Source organism: Formica exsecta, unplaced genomic scaffold, assembly GCF_003651465.1.
Source record: "Formica exsecta isolate Colony F162 unplaced genomic scaffold, ASM365146v1 scaffold421, whole genome shotgun sequence".
Classification (NCBI taxonomy): Eukaryota; Metazoa; Arthropoda; class Insecta; order Hymenoptera; family Formicidae; genus Formica; species Formica exsecta.
The window spans coordinates 153,241-174,310 of NW_021851451.1; the positions used below are offsets into that span (position 1 = coordinate 153,241).

The 21,070-nt window shown below is 36.1% G+C and overlaps 1 protein-coding gene across 5 annotated transcripts in view; it reads left to right on the forward strand.

Moving 5' to 3' along the window:
- The window catches only part of LOC115240255 (tensin-1), a 128,627-nt gene that overhangs the window by 72,918 nt on the left and 34,639 nt on the right, over positions 1–21,070 (forward strand). For all 5 annotated transcript variants that reach the window (XM_029815306.1, XM_029815305.1, XM_029815307.1 and 2 more), the window contains exons 3-6: positions 7,206–7,268; positions 18,820–19,041; positions 19,376–19,539; positions 20,016–20,165. In XM_029815306.1, the coding sequence (XP_029671166.1) occupies positions 7,206–7,268; positions 18,820–19,041; positions 19,376–19,539; positions 20,016–20,165 (599 nt within the window). The remainder of the gene's footprint in view (positions 1–7,205; positions 7,269–18,819; positions 19,042–19,375; positions 19,540–20,015; positions 20,166–21,070) is intronic.

Genomic DNA, 21,070 nt, shown 5'->3' on the forward strand with positions numbered 1-21,070 from the left:
TGTATATTACATATAAGATATATGTCTGTTTCTAACTAATTATATAAAATATGTAATTTCTGATTCGTTACACATATTTATAATCGCCGATTGGCGATAAACTCTCTCGCCACTAACGACTTTATTATGTCTAGAAAACAAATAGAGATGAAACGGTTCGAAATTAAGACACGCTATCAAGAGTTAGAAACACATGAAAGGATTAAACCGTCGTGTTCGCAGGTCAAAGGTCGACGATAAAACCGAGCTGCAGATAAGCTAGCGATTCCTTTTGACGGCGCTCTTTACGATCGCTATCGTCTTTTCCTTTATGTCATATTTACGGTGAAGTTGTAGTATTGAAAAACCATGGAAGTCGCAAAGAAGTTACGATAAATGTTACGATGGACGAATCGGAGAAGAGAAGTAAAAGAGACAAAGAGAATGAATAATAAAACGATAGCCATCGGCTCTCTTTGCGTCGGGTGAGCGCGTATTTATATCGATGATTGTAAAGGGCGTCACTTCGTATGAGATCATTCGGCTTCCTATGAATTTTACGGCAGGAAGGAGAGAGTGAGAGACAGAATATATATTTCCCAGAGAATACTTTGCGTGAATAAAAAAAAAACTCCGACCTTACGTAATTGTCATTAAAACGATCGTTATATAGCATGCACGGCGCGTGCATATGTATACGTGTCCGCGTCTTGTCATGTCATATTTTGCCACAAGGCTAAAGTCGAGACTATGACTAACGTTGCAAAGGTTGTCTCTATCTGATATTAGCACGATGCTCTGATACTGATGGATCGAAAACAAACCTTACGAAACATCCCGTCTATCTAATCTAAAAGCGCGAAAGTGCCATCGAAGAAATTGGGAAACTTAAGTCATTTTATATGATAACTTTGTGCGTGACGTTCTCTAGTTTCCGACCTCTCTGATGGCGCTTTGGTTGAAGTATCATTTTAAGCGGATCAAAAGTATACGTGTGGGACATTTGTATTAAAATTCAGCGCTGTATCTGGCATTCAAGATGATATTTTCGAGAACGGTTTATCCTCGATGAAAATTTGATGCGGCTTTATCTCTTTTCTCTGACAACTTTTAAATTACCAAGAAAATAACTTTGTGTGTCACTGAGTCTCAAATATTAAAATATGTTGTTGAAGTACAATAAAAAATTGAAGAGAATAAGTTTTTTATATATATTTTTATGCATTTTTGAAGGTTTAATTCGTTAGCGCTTAAAAAAAAAAAAAAAAAAAACAATATAAAAATGTACGCGATTTCTAAATTTTTTTTAGGATCAGAAAGTTAATGATAGATCAAAAACATCTTTTAATACTGTTCTCTCTGTTTCTTGATATTTTCAGCATTAACATTCCTAACAGCCGACATTCTCTTTTACTGAACTATTTACTGCCTACATTATAAGTAAGCATCACGGACCATTTGCATAGAAACACGGGGTGTAATAGTTATTGATCGGAATTTACATTCCACGGTATCAATCGGCATCTTGCCACACATCCGCTAATGTAATACGGCGTGACTACGATCGCCCAATTGTCATTCCCGCTCTTTCCTCATTCCAACGTCACGATCTATTCGCCGATAGCGAGAACTAACTGGAATCTAAACCCTCCGCAGCTGCGCTCCAGTTGATCCCTGATGCGATTCTCGATCGTGACGCTCGATTGCGAAGCATAAGTCAATTAAGTACGGATTAGCCAATCGTATATCCTGTCGGTCCCATCGTGCGACTCGCCTTTTCAACGAACGTCACACTGATCTCCGCATTCCAAACTAAACACAGTGTATACTGTTTAATCCGGCTATGCATAAGTCATATTTATTATCGACGTCATTAAGAGTAATTATTTTTTTTTCGCTAAGATTGGATCATTGCCGATTTCCGTAACAATATTCCGCATTGGCGGAAAGTTTCCGTGTTATATAAGTCCTAGAGTATTATTACTTTTTTTTTCTGTGGCATTTCATTTTGGTATTTTATCAAAATAGTGTTATTAGTTTTAATGTAATACACACAATCGCGATGAATAAAATTAGATCAAATTTAATGCACGCATGATTGCAACAAATATTTTTCTAGACTAATATTTTTACAGGCTACATATCAGCGATATAAAAAATATTTCATATATGGATAAAATGATAAAAAGTTAATTAATTAATTATAAAATTCCGAATTATTAAAATGAAGCTAGTGTTAAGGACTTTTTTTTGACGACAATATTTTAAATTATATCTGCAACAAATTATGTTATTTTATATATATACTGTAGTGAGGATAAATCAAAGATTCATTCGGATTATTACGAGAAATAGCGAAAGTCCTCGTCGCGTAATCCTATTTAATGATTATATCGATTTTTCTTTTTGACGATAAAATGTATCATTTTCGATCGAATATATCGCACGCATTAATTAGTGCGAATTCAGTTGACAGTTAAAATATATAGAACATGTTTTAAGAGATTAAGCCAATTAAAGCTCGATATTAAAGCCCGCAATATTATTATTTCATAATAATGATCAACGCAACATTATGTGTGTATGTATGTGTGTGTGTTTGACATGTTATAATTTATAATGTTAGATTATGTTAATCTGTAAACTGTGTGTATGCGCAATATTTTAGAAGTGATACTGTACGCGGCATAATGCTTTCAACAAAATCTAAAAATACTACGTTTTATACCGCACTGTCCCGATATTTTACTATTCATGAATGTGAATTTAAACGAGGAGGCCTCTGTTCGCTTTTTTATAACCGAAGCCACGCTATTCGCATTTTTACGCGGCAGATTTAGTAATCGTACAGTTTTCGCAATCCAGTCGGAATCTAAACATTAATATAGAGGCGATATATTCCATCTGCGATCTTTCTCTTGCCAAGGACATTCTTGTATTTATCTGGTTACCTAGTCCTGGTAAAACGTGTTTCACCTACGAAGGTCTATCGACCCTCTTTTTGTGATTTATCTTGTCGTAAAATGTCGCTGGTGTTTCTTTCGCTTGGAAATTAATGTATTGCGTCAGAACAGATGAATCACCAAGAAAAACTTCCAAAAGAGTTCGTCTTAAAAGTCTACATTTTATTTCGATCAAACGCAGATATGGCAATATTTAAAAAATATTGATTTATCGCTTTTCCATACAAATTAATGTAAAATAAAATTTATAACTCAATATTTCAATTTAGTATTGATTAAGGTTTAACTAAATAGTTATATAATTGTATTACCAATCTTTTATAAATAAGAGAGATTTTTAAATCATTATTTGTACTATATTTAATCAATTTTAATTCTAGATTTTATATGATAAAAATGAATAGAAAAATTAATAATGTGTGACTTTGCTCGCTTTTCCCAAGATAAATGAAATTTCCCTAAAATTAACCCCACACATCATTATGATTTTAACGTAAAAGCTTGACTTAATTATATTGCAAGGGCGTGGTATGTCAAGTACGCGAAGACATTTTACACGTGTCACGACACGTTCTCGTAAAGTTATTTCATCACTCGCGGAATGGAAATTTTGTTAGAACACATTAAAAATTGCATCTACTGTCGCGACTCATGAATCTCATTCTCCACAATCTCCCTGCCGAGCTACAAATTAGTAAGTTCAAACGTGCATCCCGGTAACGCGCAAAATTTAGATGTATGTACAAAGTAAATGACATTGGAGAAATTGCGTGTACATCACCAGGTGGCCTAATTGTATTCCAGGGAGTGGCACACTTACGACCTACTCGGCTATGCTTTTCTTTATTGGCGATGCGATCGCGCGGAAACTCACGCGGTTAAGTAACGTATCGATAGGAGCAAGCGAAACCTTGCAAGTGGTTCGAAATGCATTTAATCACTCGTTTTATTTGATTTCTCGTTTCAAGTAAAGAATAAAAATTTTCTAAGAGAGAATTAGTTCTTCAAAATTTGAGAAGAATATTTAATAATATTATTATAATGAAATTTGCACTGAATTATTTTAATTAATTGATAAATAAAGACATCGATTTTTATTAAATAGAATTGAATAAACAAGATGTATTATTAAAATGAAGATTAAAACTTTCTTCCGGATATTTTGATTGATCACGTAAAAGTAAAACATATTATAGGTATAACAATAGATTATGACAATCTAGACATTAAGATAAATATCGCAAGCCCGTATCATTAAAGTCCCATTCACGCGGAGGCCGACTCGCTCGCCCGCTCCCGGAGAATACTTCGAGGGGGATACATCCACCGAGATAAATTCCACACGAAACGACGTGGCCTAATTATATTTCAAGGGAGTGGCGTTTCAACCACTCGAAGGTGTCGTCCCTATATCCTCGCCGGCTTGCGCGGCACTCCGGAAGCTCGCGTCGTACTCGACGAGAGGATCTGCACTCGGCGCAGGATCGAGCCTGCGTGTAATGCCGACTACGGTCGCCATGGTTACGTGTCAAGTTCTCTCACCCCGTGCTACCCCGCCATGGACCATCCCGGCCTGCCGGGAGAGATGCAGGCTTTCAACCTTCTGTACACCCGCAGCGCCGGGGCGGCTCCCGTGCGGCGCAGACGTTCGGTTGACCCAGGTCGCGCTGTAGCCGGAACTCTCGTTTTGATAATTTTAAACGTATCATTCCTCGTTTCTTCGCATCGACACTCTAAGGAGAACGTGAAGGGAACGCCGTGAACGACGGCTGCGAGCTTGCGTAAAGTGGCTTCGGTGAGAGAAACGCTCGATGAATCAAGAGCGTGACCACGAGAGGGGTGCGTACCTTGAAACGCGATTGACCTTGAACGCACACACCTGCAAGCCGGAGCCGCGGCAGGTGAATTGATTGGCGCTCGAGAGGGTGGGATCGCGGGAGCTGCGGCGTGGTTGCGTATGACGCTTTGAAGGTTACATCGCGGCAAGTGCAATCAATGATTTTTATTTGTTCGAGCTGATAAGAATTTAATGTGGAATATATGGAGGGATACAATTCATTAAAAGACATTGCGCGACCCGCAATATGCAAATTATAATGAAATAAATGACAGTGTAAACAGATAGTGTTGAGACAATCGAGATAAAAAAATTCGTGTTCTAGCCTCTATTACAATGATAAGAAAATCGCGAATGATAAGAATATATATGTTGAAATCTTTATAAGTAATATTTAATATATTTATATATATTTTATGTATCTGTTATATCCTGTACGTGTGAGAAATTTATAATAGAAAATCTTGTAAAGTTTTCAAAACTTATAATTAGTAATCTTTTGTTATATAGAAACACAATTCATAATGACAATCCCACGATGTCATATATACAACATACATATTACAGTACAAAATACAGAAATAGAAATGCTCAAATAGTAGTAAAAGTTCTATAACGATAAAACTTTTTCCATCTGATCCTGGCGCAATAAAGGTTGAGTGTTTGGCTCACATAATCGAGAAAAGTGGAATTACGTTACGCTATGTATGTTGATACGACACTTGACCCGGAAGCGACACATCGATAATACGCGTAGTATTGGGGAAACGCGTTTGGCAAGCATCGAGATTTTTTACAGAGAAGGGAAGAAAGAAGCGAAAGAAAAAGAGAGGCAATGCTCGGCTTAACAAAGTGAGCATGGTGTCTTCGGATATAGATCCGAAATCTATTGTTGATAATTAATAACTAATATAATTAAAATTAGACATCCCACACAAATACGGAAGGCTTTGTGGGAATAAACCAAGCCAGTTATGTCGGGTCTTATTGTACTTCTTTTTATGAATGTCGACGACGTTGGTGAAGAGAATGATTTATGATTCCCATGATTGGACATCTAGAAGATATTAATGAACATCGACCGCGCATAACTACTCGAAGATTGAGTGACAAAAAAAAAGAGGAAATTACACACAATAAAGCGATGAAGACGTTTGCAAAATCTAACGATTCCTTGTGATCGATGCCAGATATCATTCGCGTTACTGCTGTTATATCGGAGCATTCGACTGTTTTAACGCCGACGTCATTTGCCTAATGGAAGATATATGGAAATTACGAATTACATAAAGACCTCTATCTCGCTCACCGATGACGAGCTCGAACAGCAGCTCTCTATCGCGCGCTTGGTTACGAGCAAATTGCTGCCGATGCGGCGACACCCGACAGGATACCGCGAACAATAATTTTAAGGACGCCGAAACGCCATTGCGCGAAGAAACGGAAACGCTTCTGCACCGCATCGCCTTTACCGTCTGGCACACTGCCCTCCATATTGAGAGCGAGGTGCGTGCGAACAGCACGCGTGCCTCTACACGCGTGCGCGATGTGTGTATTAATTTACATAATGTAGTTTCTCGTAAATGTCATGTACAAATTCTTTTCACAGCTTCAGAGATGATGGGAATTTGTTTTTAACGGAAATTTGACCATACGTTAATCTTGTAGAATATTGTTTTATTCGAAAATATTAATTAAAATTATATATATACATATATAAATTCTATAAATAGAAAAAAAATCTCTTTTTTTAAAGCAGCATTTCTTCTATAAATAATCTTTTATTTCCCGAATAAGCCTTCAATTTTATCTTTTTTATGATATTGTTGTTGAAGAACATATATTCCTTTCAAATTTAAATTTGTTTATTGCATTTCTATAATTGCGTAATCGTATGTGCATCGCAGCGCGACCATCCAATTTGAGATATTTAATAGGTTTTTATAGATTTGAATTGAGAGATATTGATGATGCAACCATTTTTTTAGAAATATTGAATACAGTTTACTATTACGGCACCTGTCGTTGTATAATGTTTCTTTGAAACGATAAAGATCTTACACTATATATCATTAATTCCGAAACAATGAACCATAATGTCACTTAATTTTCTTGAGACAACGTTTCTTGAGACAACCATGAAGATATAATAGTATTTTCTACGCAGCGCGCGTGAATAGGAAATTATAATCTAAAAAACCGAGCTATTATATTCTTCTCTCGATAATAAAATTTATTAAAAATAATACTAATGCAATGTTATTTTATAAAGCAATAATTAATTGTTTTGTAACAAGAATGATGGTAAATGACAGTAACATTTATATTATTTTAAATCTTAATGTGATTATGTAAAGATATAATACTTTTGTACATTATTTAACATGTGAACATGTTGATTAATTCTTTTCCATTTTTTATTACAGCACAATGGTGGTTACGAATCACAATCGAAAAATGTCAACAACATCGGAAGAAGCAAGCATCATGTAAGCAAATTTATTAATATCTAACAATTATTTATCTAATGTCCAATTTTTTTCACATGCGTTTAAATTATAATTTAAAATTATTATATTAAAACTCAACTATAAAAATTAATTCATATTAAAAGATAGTTAATTGCATAACATCGGAAATTATACTCATCGGAATTATACCATTTCTATTACTAGAGATAGAGTAGAAACGAAAAGTAAATAATCAATCTCCTAGAAAGATCCTTTTCTCACGAGCTGGACCAAAGGCTCTCTATCTTACTCGCATGGCTTATCGGCATCGATGAAAGCTCGCGATTTATCGCTAAGCATCTCTTTAAATATTTAATAATGATATAATCGGCGACACGCACAAGAGCGATTGATTCTACATATCGGACATAACTTTTATTTATTCCGTGAGAAGGCACAGAGAAGCGAAACTGCGTTTGCATTCGAAACGCACGACTTTTGCACGCTCGTTTGAATCTTCTGTCAGATAACATTTCGTCGTGCAGGTTGCACGAAATTATTCCCCACGACACGTCGTCGCCGCCCGTCCGACTCGAATACCTGTTTTCGAAATGCAGAGACCGGAGGACACGTGTACGAACTTTCCAAAACGCTGAACTCTTTCTGGATGCGGGGAGGAGCGTTTTCCCCGCATTCAAATGGAAATGCCGTCTCTTTATGCTATTCTTTTTTTTTACGCACCGGAAGTTCTACACTGGTAACTCGTTATCCGTACCGCGACATTAAAATAGAATTATCGTTATGTGCGACGGAAGATTTCCTGTCATAATTTCGGGTTTCTCTCTTTGTCTTTTTCATGCGCGGAATATAAATTTCAATAAATAAGCGATGCGAAATTTAATTGCGTTGGCGATTTAATCCGGGAAATTGCATTAAAGCGGTTTAAATTCATGATAACCATAATTGCGATCAGAATGAGACATGCATTGCACAAACCACCACTTACAATGTTGGCGGAATAACTTTCTATTAGCGTACAGCGGAGAGGGAATACTAATATCCGACTAGTAATCAGTACGCTAATTATTCTTGTTCATCGGCTTTCGCAAACGGTTTCCCTTATGTACTATCCAAATCAATTTCGTAAATCAATCTACGTGACGAGAAAACAAATTTCTATCTACCGTGTTGATCAAAGTCTTTTCAAAAGTCACAAAAATACAAGACATAATTTTATCTGATTTGCAGCTTGCTTTTTTTGCATCAATCCAGAATAAAAAAAGAAATAATGCAAATCTTATTACAATTCTACCGTTTAGATTTCCTGCATGCGAACGATGATGCCATTGAAAATTATTCGCCAAAAATGGCAATAAGATAGCACATTATACGGTCGTTCGGTCGCGATAACCTTCATGCGTATGACGTCGGATGGATAATATATTCGCGAAACCCTGTATTTATTCGCGCACGGATGACAGTCGCTACACCGATCGCTATTATTTTTGCATGTAGTACAAAGAAGCACTGTATTACACAGTGAGGCTTTTCATATACATATAATAAGTAAGTAATATTGTTTGTTTGTAACACATAAGAGGGAATATATTCATTAACATATTATAGTACTTGATTATATTTAATTTAATTTTTCTTAAATAATTTTATTTTAAAATTCATAAAGTTATTAATACGTGATATTTGAGATTTACATTCAATGGTATCTTTTAAATAGTAACAAACCAAATCATCAAGATTAATATTATATTTATATTATCTTTTTATTGTGTTAATTAATTGCACGGATGCGTTCCGGAAACTATCATTCGCGATTACATCGCAGTTATGGGCCGGCCAAAGAATAGTAAAGGTGAGCCACAGTGGGAGCAGTAATAATTATGCGGAATAACAATTAGAGCATGATAAAAACTGTTGCGCAATTATTATCGCGTGCGTTCTTTTTCGTGACATTGAGAATTTTCATTGGTTATTTTTGCTCGCATATTGCGTCGTATTTTTGTTTATTGCGTTAAAGCCTTCTGTGCTCGAAAAATAGTACCGATAACATACTTTTTATAGCAAAAATAGTGCACTGATAACATTTTTTAAAAATAAGAAATAATGTTTAAAACTCGATAGGGTATAATTTAAATCATTACATCTTTGTAACAAAAAATCGTCTTTTTTTTTAAATGAATTGTCAAATGGAAATGACAAAAACGAGAAATAACAAGAACGAGATAATCCAGCCATATCGCCATTATCAGGCTTCTAACATAATCGATGAAGATTAAGCCCATTCGTTCCAGCACTGTACTTTCAATTAGAAATTAACCGCAAGCAATTAAGTGGATTAACGGTAATTGACATTAGTGGCGCGGCTCATTGCATACATCGACTTCTTGCTCCTATAATTGCACAAAATTAATAGTAGACGATATATATCACAGCTTCATTCTTGAGAACATTTATATTGTACTAATTTGTATCAATTTTCAATATCCCAAATTTTTCTATACAAAAGGATTTTGGAATCAAAATCTAAGATTCTGTGACGAATGAAGAAATATAAATATCTTTGGCGAATAATCAGAATGCAAATTAATATTATTATCTCGTTATGTATCACTTTTATTTGAGAATTTATTCATAATTTTGTTACAAAGATATAATGATTTAAATTATACCCCGTATTTCTTATTTTTATTAAAGAATGTAAATATATTATTATTGCAAAATTTAATAAAGCTTTTGCAAGAGAAAAGCGAATATTTTACGTTGCATATCAATCCACTATAGTAATCTACTTCGCTAGCATTTTCCAATTCCATAATCGCAGACTTTCAGAAATCCATCTATCGTGGAACTTTAATTTTAAAGCAACGGTATTACTTGTTTTCTTCAATAGGCAGTATCCTCGTTTCGTTTCTGGTTAGCCGTGATAGGCAGCCTCGCCCTATGCGATTGAACCCTGAGAAACACGTGGACTTAGGGGTATGTACACGGGCAGTTTCCGCGTAGTAACAGCTGCGGTAGGACCACAAGACGTAATAGTAATTTCACACGTGAGCCTAACGGCCAGAGGGATTTATGAGCGGGTGGGTAGACCTGACTGCACGCCCCGCGAGAAACGAACTCACGGTGTTACGATCCCATAAAAGCAAGTATTTTTAGAGGTAGCCGCTCTTGTTCTCTCTCGCCCAGTTCGTTCTGCTTTCTTTTACGCGACGCTCGTTCATTGTTATGAATCGCCCTTGATATTTCTGACTCGAACGCGAATAATCCAGCATATTCATTCGTCATCTCTTCGTCCTTTGCGTCCTCCCCTTCACTTTCTGACCATATATTTTTGTTTCGGATATAAATTCATTACGCGTTTTTTATTTAGAAAGAAAGATACATGTTCAGGAATTTACTATTTTTTACCACATTCGGTATTTTAGTATTATACGCGATATAATTTGTGGGATAAGAATATATATATATATACAGGATTAAAGTACAGGATTACAATGACATACTGTGGCTATGCCACAGGCGTTTTGGCATTCCAGCGCTATAATTAGTTATAACACCATAGTCTAACGTACAAAGCGGAGTCTCGGTAAATCGCTTAAAAGGGCCAGGCAGAGAACGGTTGAATACAGTCGGGAATTATATGCGCGTTAGTACAGAAAGGCCAACTTGTCAGACTTACGGATTACATTACTACGTCTGTTGAGCGCAGCGAATTATCTGCAATTCTGATAAAATTTCTCGAAGCGGGACACGAGAGATGAGTGCTTAGAGGCAGATAACGCAAACAACTTACGGTCGTAATCCGGTATAAATCACGCGAATAATTTTAACAAGCGCCATCAATAACGCGGTATCTCAAGGGCGATAGTACTCGCGATTCTGCCCGAGACCCTATAAATGATTCTTCCGGCTACCTCAACAAAGTACCCGCCGCGAATATTCGCCGGCGAGGAAGAAACCGCAGCAACCTGTGCAAAAACGCAACGTACATCCTGCTGGTTCGCGCGCCTGCTTGTACATGCAATTTTCGCACGTCCTCCGCGACAAATTATTCGCGCGCCTTCCGCAAGCCGTGCATCGTATTAAGACGGTCTTAGCAACGACCACGGCTCGATTGGCAGCGCGAATAGCGTGACTATTCGGTGGGAATCAAAGTCACGCTACCTGCACGAATTCGTTACATCACGCGTCCACGCGCGAGCGCATTCTCATCTACATGCAGGGCCGCTTTAACAAGAAATCTTTGCGTAGACGTAATCGAATGATTCATAATAAGACACCTAATTGCCTTATTTTGGATAATTTATAAAAGATTAAAAAATTGTAGAAATTGAGAACTTTTTGGATCAATCAAGGCATTTACCATTAAACTTTAACAAGTTAAAAAAAATTTTCGTAAAGTACGATAAATGGCTTTGAAATTTATCTAATAAAAAATAAAATATATTTTTTAGTATCTTAGAATTATCTCTCGAAAATCTTTAAAACTGAGAAGCAATATTACAATACTATCAATGAGGATCAAGATGCTTATCACCGATTATGAGCGTAGTGATTTAATCATAGCGGAATCGAAAATCTCTTTGATCACGACTCGCAAATAAACATCGCGAAATGACGATGGCGATGGTAAACCGGCCCTGGAGCGCGCGAGCTGGCACACGTCAGACATACATGACAGAAGGCGGCGCGATTATCTGACAAAACCGCCGACCGGCTACTAGATATTCTTGCGTATCTCCAGCAGAACCAGGCGAAACACAATACCCGGCAGTGTATCGTTCCGCGGCGAGGAACACGGCGCATCATCCCGACATATCTCTCTCGGTGTCCTCATCTCTCTCGCATGGCGGAATAAACTCGCGGCGTTCCCGTATACATATATAAATTCTATAAATAGAAAAAAAATCTCTTTTTTTAAAGCAGCATTTCTTCTATAAATAATCTTTTATTTCCCGAATAAGCCTTCAATTTTATCTTTTTTATGATATTGTTGTTGAAGAACATATATTCCTTTCAAATTTAAATTTGTTTATTGCATTTCTATAATTGCGTAATCGTATGTGCATCGCAGCGCGACCATCCAATTTGAGATATTTAATAGGTTTTTATAGATTTGAATTGAGAGATATTGATGATGCAACCATTTTTTTAGAAATATTGAATACAGTTTACTATTACGGCACCTGTCGTTGTATAATGTTTCTTTGAAACGATAAAGATCTTACACTATATATCATTAATTCCGAAACAATGAACCATAATGTCACTTAATTTTCTTGAGACAACGTTTCTTGAGACAACCATGAAGATATAATAGTATTTTCTACGCAGCGCGCGTGAATAGGAAATTATAATCTAAAAAACCGAGCTATTATATTCTTCTCTCGATAATAAAATTTATTAAAAATAATACTAATGCAATGTTATTTTATAAAGCAATAATTAATTGTTTTGTAACAAGAATGATGGTAAATGACAGTAACATTTATATTATTTTAAATCTTAATGTGATTATGTAAAGATATAATACTTTTGTACATTATTTAACATGTGAACATGTTGATTAATTCTTTTCCATTTTTTATTACAGCACAATGGTGGTTACGAATCACAATCGAAAAATGTCAACAACATCGGAAGAAGCAAGCATCATGTAAGCAAATTTATTAATATCTAACAATTATTTATCTAATGTCCAATTTTTTTCACATGCGTTTAAATTATAATTTAAAATTATTATATTAAAACTCAACTATAAAAATTAATTCATATTAAAAGATAGTTAATTGCATAACATCGGAAATTATACTCATCGGAATTATACCATTTCTATTACTAGAGATAGAGTAGAAACGAAAAGTAAATAATCAATCTCCTAGAAAGATCCTTTTCTCACGAGCTGGACCAAAGGCTCTCTATCTTACTCGCATGGCTTATCGGCATCGATGAAAGCTCGCGATTTATCGCTAAGCATCTCTTTAAATATTTAATAATGATATAATCGGCGACACGCACAAGAGCGATTGATTCTACATATCGGACATAACTTTTATTTATTCCGTGAGAAGGCACAGAGAAGCGAAACTGCGTTTGCATTCGAAACGCACGACTTTTGCACGCTCGTTTGAATCTTCTGTCAGATAACATTTCGTCGTGCAGGTTGCACGAAATTATTCCCCACGACACGTCGTCGCCGCCCGTCCGACTCGAATACCTGTTTTCGAAATGCAGAGACCGGAGGACACGTGTACGAACTTTCCAAAACGCTGAACTCTTTCTGGATGCGGGGAGGAGCGTTTTCCCCGCATTCAAATGGAAATGCCGTCTCTTTATGCTATTCTTTTTTTTTACGCACCGGAAGTTCTACACTGGTAACTCGTTATCCGTACCGCGACATTAAAATAGAATTATCGTTATGTGCGACGGAAGATTTCCTGTCATAATTTCGGGTTTCTCTCTTTGTCTTTTTCATGCGCGGAATATAAATTTCAATAAATAAGCGATGCGAAATTTAATTGCGTTGGCGATTTAATCCGGGAAATTGCATTAAAGCGGTTTAAATTCATGATAACCATAATTGCGATCAGAATGAGACATGCATTGCACAAACCACCACTTACAATGTTGGCGGAATAACTTTCTATTAGCGTACAGCGGAGAGGGAATACTAATATCCGACTAGTAATCAGTACGCTAATTATTCTTGTTCATCGGCTTTCGCAAACGGTTTCCCTTATGTACTATCCAAATCAATTTCGTAAATCAATCTACGTGACGAGAAAACAAATTTCTATCTACCGTGTTGATCAAAGTCTTTTCAAAAGTCACAAAAATACAAGACATAATTTTATCTGATTTGCAGCTTGCTTTTTTTGCATCAATCCAGAATAAAAAAAGAAATAATGCAAATCTTATTACAATTCTACCGTTTAGATTTCCTGCATGCGAACGATGATGCCATTGAAAATTATTCGCCAAAAATGGCAATAAGATAGCACATTATACGGTCGTTCGGTCGCGATAACCTTCATGCGTATGACGTCGGATGGATAATATATTCGCGAAACCCTGTATTTATTCGCGCACGGATGACAGTCGCTACACCGATCGCTATTATTTTTGCATGTAGTACAAAGAAGCACTGTATTACACAGTGAGGCTTTTCATATACATATAATAAGTAAGTAATATTGTTTGTTTGTAACACATAAGAGGGAATATATTCATTAACATATTATAGTACTTGATTATATTTAATTTAATTTTTCTTAAATAATTTTATTTTAAAATTCATAAAGTTATTAATACGTGATATTTGAGATTTACATTCAATGGTATCTTTTGAATAGTAACAAACCAAATCATCAAGATTAATATTATATTTATATTATCTTTTTATTGTGTTAATTAATTGCACGGATGCGTTCCGGAAACTATCATTCGCGATTACATCGCAGTTATGGGCCGGCCAAAGAATAGTAAAGGTGAGCCACAGTGGGAGCAGTAATAATTATGCGGAATAACAATTAGAGCATGATAAAAACTGTTGCGCAATTATTATCGCGTGCGTTCTTTTTCGTGACATTGAGAATTTTCATTGGTTATTTTTGCTCGCATATTGCGTCGTATTTTTGTTTATTGCGTTAAAGCCTTCTGTGCTCGAAAAATAGTACCGATAACATACTTTTTATAGCAAAAATAGTGCACTGATAACATTTTTTAAAAATAAGAAATAATGTTTAAAACTCGATAGGGTATAATTTAAATCATTACATCTTTGTAACAAAAAATCGTCTTTTTTTTTAAATGAATTGTCAAATGGAAATGACAAAAACGAGAAATAACAAGAACGAGATAATCCAGCCATATCGCCATTATCAGGCTTCTAACATAATCGATGAAGATTAAGCCCATTCGTTCCAGCACTGTACTTTCAATTAGAAATTAACCGCAAGCAATTAAGTGGATTAACGGTAATTGACATTAGTGGCGCGGCTCATTGCATACATCGACTTCTTGCTCCTATAATTGCACAAAATTAATAGTAGACGATATATATCACAGCTTCATTCTTGAGAACATTTATATTGTACTAATTTGTATCAATTTTCAATATCCCAAATTTTTCTATACAAAAGGATTTTGGAATCAAAATCTAAGATTCTGTGACGAATGAAGAAATATAAATATCTTTGGCGAATAATCAGAATGCAAATTAATATTATTATCTCGTTATGTATCACTTTTATTTGAGAATTTATTCATAATTTTGTTACAAAGATATAATGATTTAAATTATACCCCGTATTTCTTATTTTTATTAAAGAATGTAAATATATTATTATTGCAAAATTTAATAAAGCTTTTGCAAGAGAAAAGCGAATATTTTACGTTGCATATCAATCCACTATAGTAATCTACTTCGCTAGCATTTTCCAATTCCATAATCGCAGACTTTCAGAAATCCATCTATCGTGGAACTTTAATTTTAAAGCAACGGTATTACTTGTTTTCTTCAATAGGCAGTATCCTCGTTTCGTTTCTGGTTAGCCGTGATAGGCAGCCTCGCCCTATGCGATTGAACCCTGAGAAACACGTGGACTTAGGGGTATGTACACGGGCAGTTTCCGCGTAGTAACAGCTGCGGTAGGACCACAAGACGTAATAGTAATTTCACACGTGAGCCTAACGGCCAGAGGGATTTATGAGCGGGTGGGTAGACCTGACTGCACGCCCCGCGAGAAACGAACTCACGGTGTTACGATCCCATAAAAGCAAGTATTTTTAGAGGTAGCCGCTCTTGTTCTCTCTCGCCCAGTTCGTTCTGCTTTCTTTTACGCGACGCTCGTTCATTGTTATGAATCGCCCTTGATATTTCTGACTCGAACGCGAATAATCCAGCATATTCATTCGTCATCTCTTCGTCCTTTGCGTCCTCCCCTTCACTTTCTGACCATATATTTTTGTTTCGGATATAAATTCATTACGCGTTTTTTATTTAGAAAGAAAGATACATGTTCAGGAATTTACTATTTTTTACCACATTCGGTATTTTAGTATTATACGCGATATAATTTGTGGGATAAGAATATATATATATACAGGATTAAAGTACAGGATTACAATGACATACTGTGGCTATGCCACAGGCGTTTTGGCATTCCAGCGCTATAATTAGTTATAACACCATAGTCTAACGTACAAAGCGGAGTCTCGGTAAATCGCTTAAAAGGGCCAGGCAGAGAACGGTTGAATACAGTCGGGAATTATATGCGCGTTAGTACAGAAAGGCCAACTTGTCAGACTTACGGATTACATTACTACGTCTGTTGAGCGCAGCGAATTATCTGCAATTCTGATAAAATTTCTCGAAGCGGGACACGAGAGATGAGTGCTTAGAGGCAGATAACGCAAACAACTTACGGTCGTAATCCGGTATAAATCACGCGAATAATTTTAACAAGCGCCATCAATAACGCGGTATCTCAAGGGCGATAGTACTCGCGATTCTGCCCGAGACCCTATAAATGATTCTTCCGGCTACCTCAACAAAGTACCCGCCGCGAATATTCGCCGGCGAGGAAGAAACCGCAGCAACCTGTGCAAAAACGCAACGTACATCCTGCTGGTTCGCGCGCCTGCTTGTACATGCAATTTTCGCACGTCCTCCGCGACAAATTATTCGCGCGCCTTCCGCAAGCCGTGCATCGTATTAAGACGGTCTTAGCAACGACCACGGCTCGATTGGCAGCGCGAATAGCGTGACTATTCGGTGGGAATCAAAGTCACGCTACCTGCACGAATTCGTTACATCACGCGTCCACGCGCGAGCGCATTCTCATCTACATGCAGGGCCGCTTTAACAAGAAATCTTTGCGTAGACGTAATCGAATGATTCATAATAAGACACCTAATTGCCTTATTTTGGATAATTTATAAAAGATTAAAAAATTGTAGAAATTGAGAACTTTTTGGATCAATCAAGGCATTTACCATTAAACTTCAACAAGTTAAAAAAAATTTTCGTAAAGTACGATAAATGGCTTTGAAATTTATCTAATAAAAAATAAAATATATTTTTTAGTATCTTAGAATTATCTCTCGAAAATCTTTAAAACTGAGAAGCAATATTACAATACTATCAATGAGGATCAAGATGCTTATCACCGATTATGAGCGTAGTGATTTAATCATAGCGGAATCGAAAATCTCTTTGATCACGACTCGCAAATAAACATCGCGAAATGACGATGGCGATGGTAAACCGGCCCTGGAGCGCGCGAGCTGGCACACGTCAGACATACATGACAGAAGGCGGCGCGATTATCTGACAAAACCGCCGACCGGCTACTAGATATTCTTGCGTATCTCCAGCAGAACCAGGCGAAACACAATACCCGGCAGTGTATCGTTCCGCGGCGAGGAACACGGCGCATCATCCCGACATATCTCTCTCGGTGTCCTCATCTCTCTCGCATGGCGGAATAAACTCGCGGCGTTCCCGTTAAAGCGCCGGGATTACATGTCGGTCTATTCCGCGATAGCGTGTCCTCCGTAAGGATATCGCCATGTCGGGGAATATCGTCGTCAGGATCGTCTACGCGCCGAAGTACTCCAAGGTTGATGCAATTAATTCCACGTCGTATGAATGGACAATGCCGGATTATCAATAATTATGATAATTGTGCATTTAGTTATGAGATTATGATGTGTGTGATATAATCGAAGTGGAAGTGAATTTGATAGACATGACGTAAATCCTTCAATAATTATTCAAGTTGTATCTTCGAAAAATAAATAAATTAGTAATTATTTATTAGTATTTAATTTATGGATTAAACTGATTGCAATATTAATGAGCACACACAACTATAGTGTTACAAAATTTTGAATATCCAACTATTTCATGATTTTCTTCTTAATATAAACTTTTTTCTTTACAATGTGTAACATATGTTCTAAATTTAAATTATCAGAGATATAATTTTTCTTGGCGTTATTTCTTTTTAAAATATTATTACGTATTACGATTTATTTATCTAAATTGTACATATCAAAGTTACTATGAAGAGAACAATAAAGGACGAAGTGAATTCGTAAGCAAAGACTAAAGAAATGAAATCTGTTCTCCACGAAGAAAATTTGATTGTCTGGCGCGACATTGTTTCGTAAAGGGAAACTAAGTTTTGCAGTAGTCAGAAACAAATCTTGCGGAAAGATTTTCGGATGAGAGTGGAGCTATTCACGAGAGGATTTTCTTCTCGAAAACGAATTTAGACAATTTTATTTGCAATGGATAATATGTATTCATAAAAATAAATCTTGTGTATTATATGCTGATATAATGATGCAAAGAAAAATTTGAAAATATAATAATTATTTAGAACAATTGCTTTAAAAATTTATTTACAATAATATTGACATTGCATCTCTTTATAATCACCTACGGATACAAAAAATATTTTCTTTGGCAATAAATTATAATTATTTCTTTAATTATTCCACATTTAAACTTTTTTTTAACATTTCTATAGTCGATATCAAATTCGAATAAACCATCGGATTACAGGTGCAGACGTCAGCGATGGCGTCAACGCCTGCGAGGACACCGGGCGTCGGCGCGGATTCGACGATGACGGGACCGGGAAAGGGCGGAGGTCGCGTGACGGAGGTAATGGAGCTCTGTTACGTCACCGAAAGGATCATCGCTCTTTGGTATAGGGAGGATGCGCAGGGTGTCCTCGAACATGCCACGACCCTTTTGCGCGGAAAACACGCCGATAATTACATGGTAAGAATTTCAATAATCTTTCTGGCTTTTCATTACTCTGTCTTTTGAAGTGAAAAGAAGAAAAATGTTTTGCATTTTGTAACATTAGCCAACGCGAAGATAAATACGCAAAGATTATTACAAAATGTATAATTTGGCTCTATTTTATTAGAATATAAGTAAACTAATATCTTGAAATTTTTTAGAAAATCGAGATTGGAAAAGATTTTATCTCAATTACTGGAACAAATCTCTCTTCAACAAAATAAAAATTTATATAGTTATTTATATAGTTATTTTATATCTTTTTGCTTTTTATTTTTCTTAAAATTTTAGATATATTTCTGATTTCCAGATCTTTAATTTATCGTCACCTGGTCGACCCGGTGAGCCGAATACGAGGGAAGCTGGATGGCCGCAGGGATTAGCACCAAGTTTGGAGAGACTGTGCGCCCTTTGCAAGGAGCTGGACTCTTGGTTAAACGGCGCTTCTAATCGCGTCGTTGTTCTGCATACCAGGTAACTTTGCGATTTTTCACTTTTATCCAATTTAACTTTTAATTTCTTTTAATAATTTTCAGAAAGATTAAAAGTTAAGTTTTTGCAATTTAATTTACGGTCGACTTTAATGGTACTTATATCTATACAAAAGAAGTATGAAATATGAAATGAGACTTTCAAAGCGCAAAGAAATCGTTTTCAAAAGATACAAACTATTGGCATAAGAATATCTCTCTATCTATAGAACGTCCAGTGTTCAAACGGTCGATCATAAAAGTCATAATTTTGCCGCGGTATATACATTCACCGCCCTTTCGAAACTCGTAACTTCCCGTTAGCCATTTCCATTCATCGTGAATAATAACGTCATTAAAGCGCGATCAGCCCCCGCGGCAAAATCTTTCCGCGTCTTACCTCTTACAGAGAGAAGGTACGCAACAGACGTCGCGCGTTCGCAATGTAGTTCCAAGTTAACGTTATCGCCTTCTCTTCAGAGGCAGCAAGGAACGGCTGGGTGTGGCAGTGTCCGCTTATATGAACTACAGCAGCATCTGCGGGGGACGCGATCAAGCGCTGGACAGGTTTGCCATGAGAAGGTTCCTCGATGACAAGATTGGATCGTTGCAGGTTCCGTCGCACCGAAGGTAAGAAAAAGGGAACAAAATTAGTATAAAATGATGTCATAAGCTCATTCTATCGCATCGGTCCTCGTGAATAAAATTTAGATAAAATTCGTAAAATTACCCCCCGCGTGCACATCGCAAAAAGAATATAAATTTACAAATTTATTATTTCCTGGTTCCTGTTTTTCAAACATTGTTCAGTTTTGCGCGTATAATCATTCACGCAATTTATTTTCATTTCCATTTGGATTTTTAATATCACGTAATCGACAATGTGTCGGAAAATCTTATCTTGTATAACTCCATATTATTTAGTATTCCATATTTCATTGTCCAATTGTGTATTTCATATTTTACAACTTTAATTCTAGGAATAAATATTGGGAAGTACTTCTTCAAATTAAAAAATAAGGCAGTGATATTTACACAACAATAATATTAAATGGATTTTTTGGCCTTTTCTATACTTCTTCCTCTTCGAAAATTATTTGTTAATTTTAAATTAAATAAAAAGAATGCAATGTGTGTTTTATTAAATTTACATGCAGAAACAGAATGGCTGTTTTAGCATATTAACGATATGTATCAGCGACCTTTATTAGAAGCTATTTAATTTCTTCAAATTTATATCATAGGAAGAAGAGCTAATGTAACTGGTTCGCCTTTCTTGTCGCGGCTATTCGATTAAGAAGGATGTCTCTCGTCCTTGAGTGGACATTTCTATCATTCTATTTATTATACGTTTTACGCGCCATTGACCTGAAATGTCGAGCCCTCATTATCTAGTCGTCATCATCATCTTCAATCATCCTTGTTCGTTTTATGCTATCCTTCGTGTATTCCTATGCCTTCATTAATCATGTTAATGCCTATCCGATCATTCTTTTATAATGGATTCCGGAATTTCTCTGTCTTTCTCTCTTTCC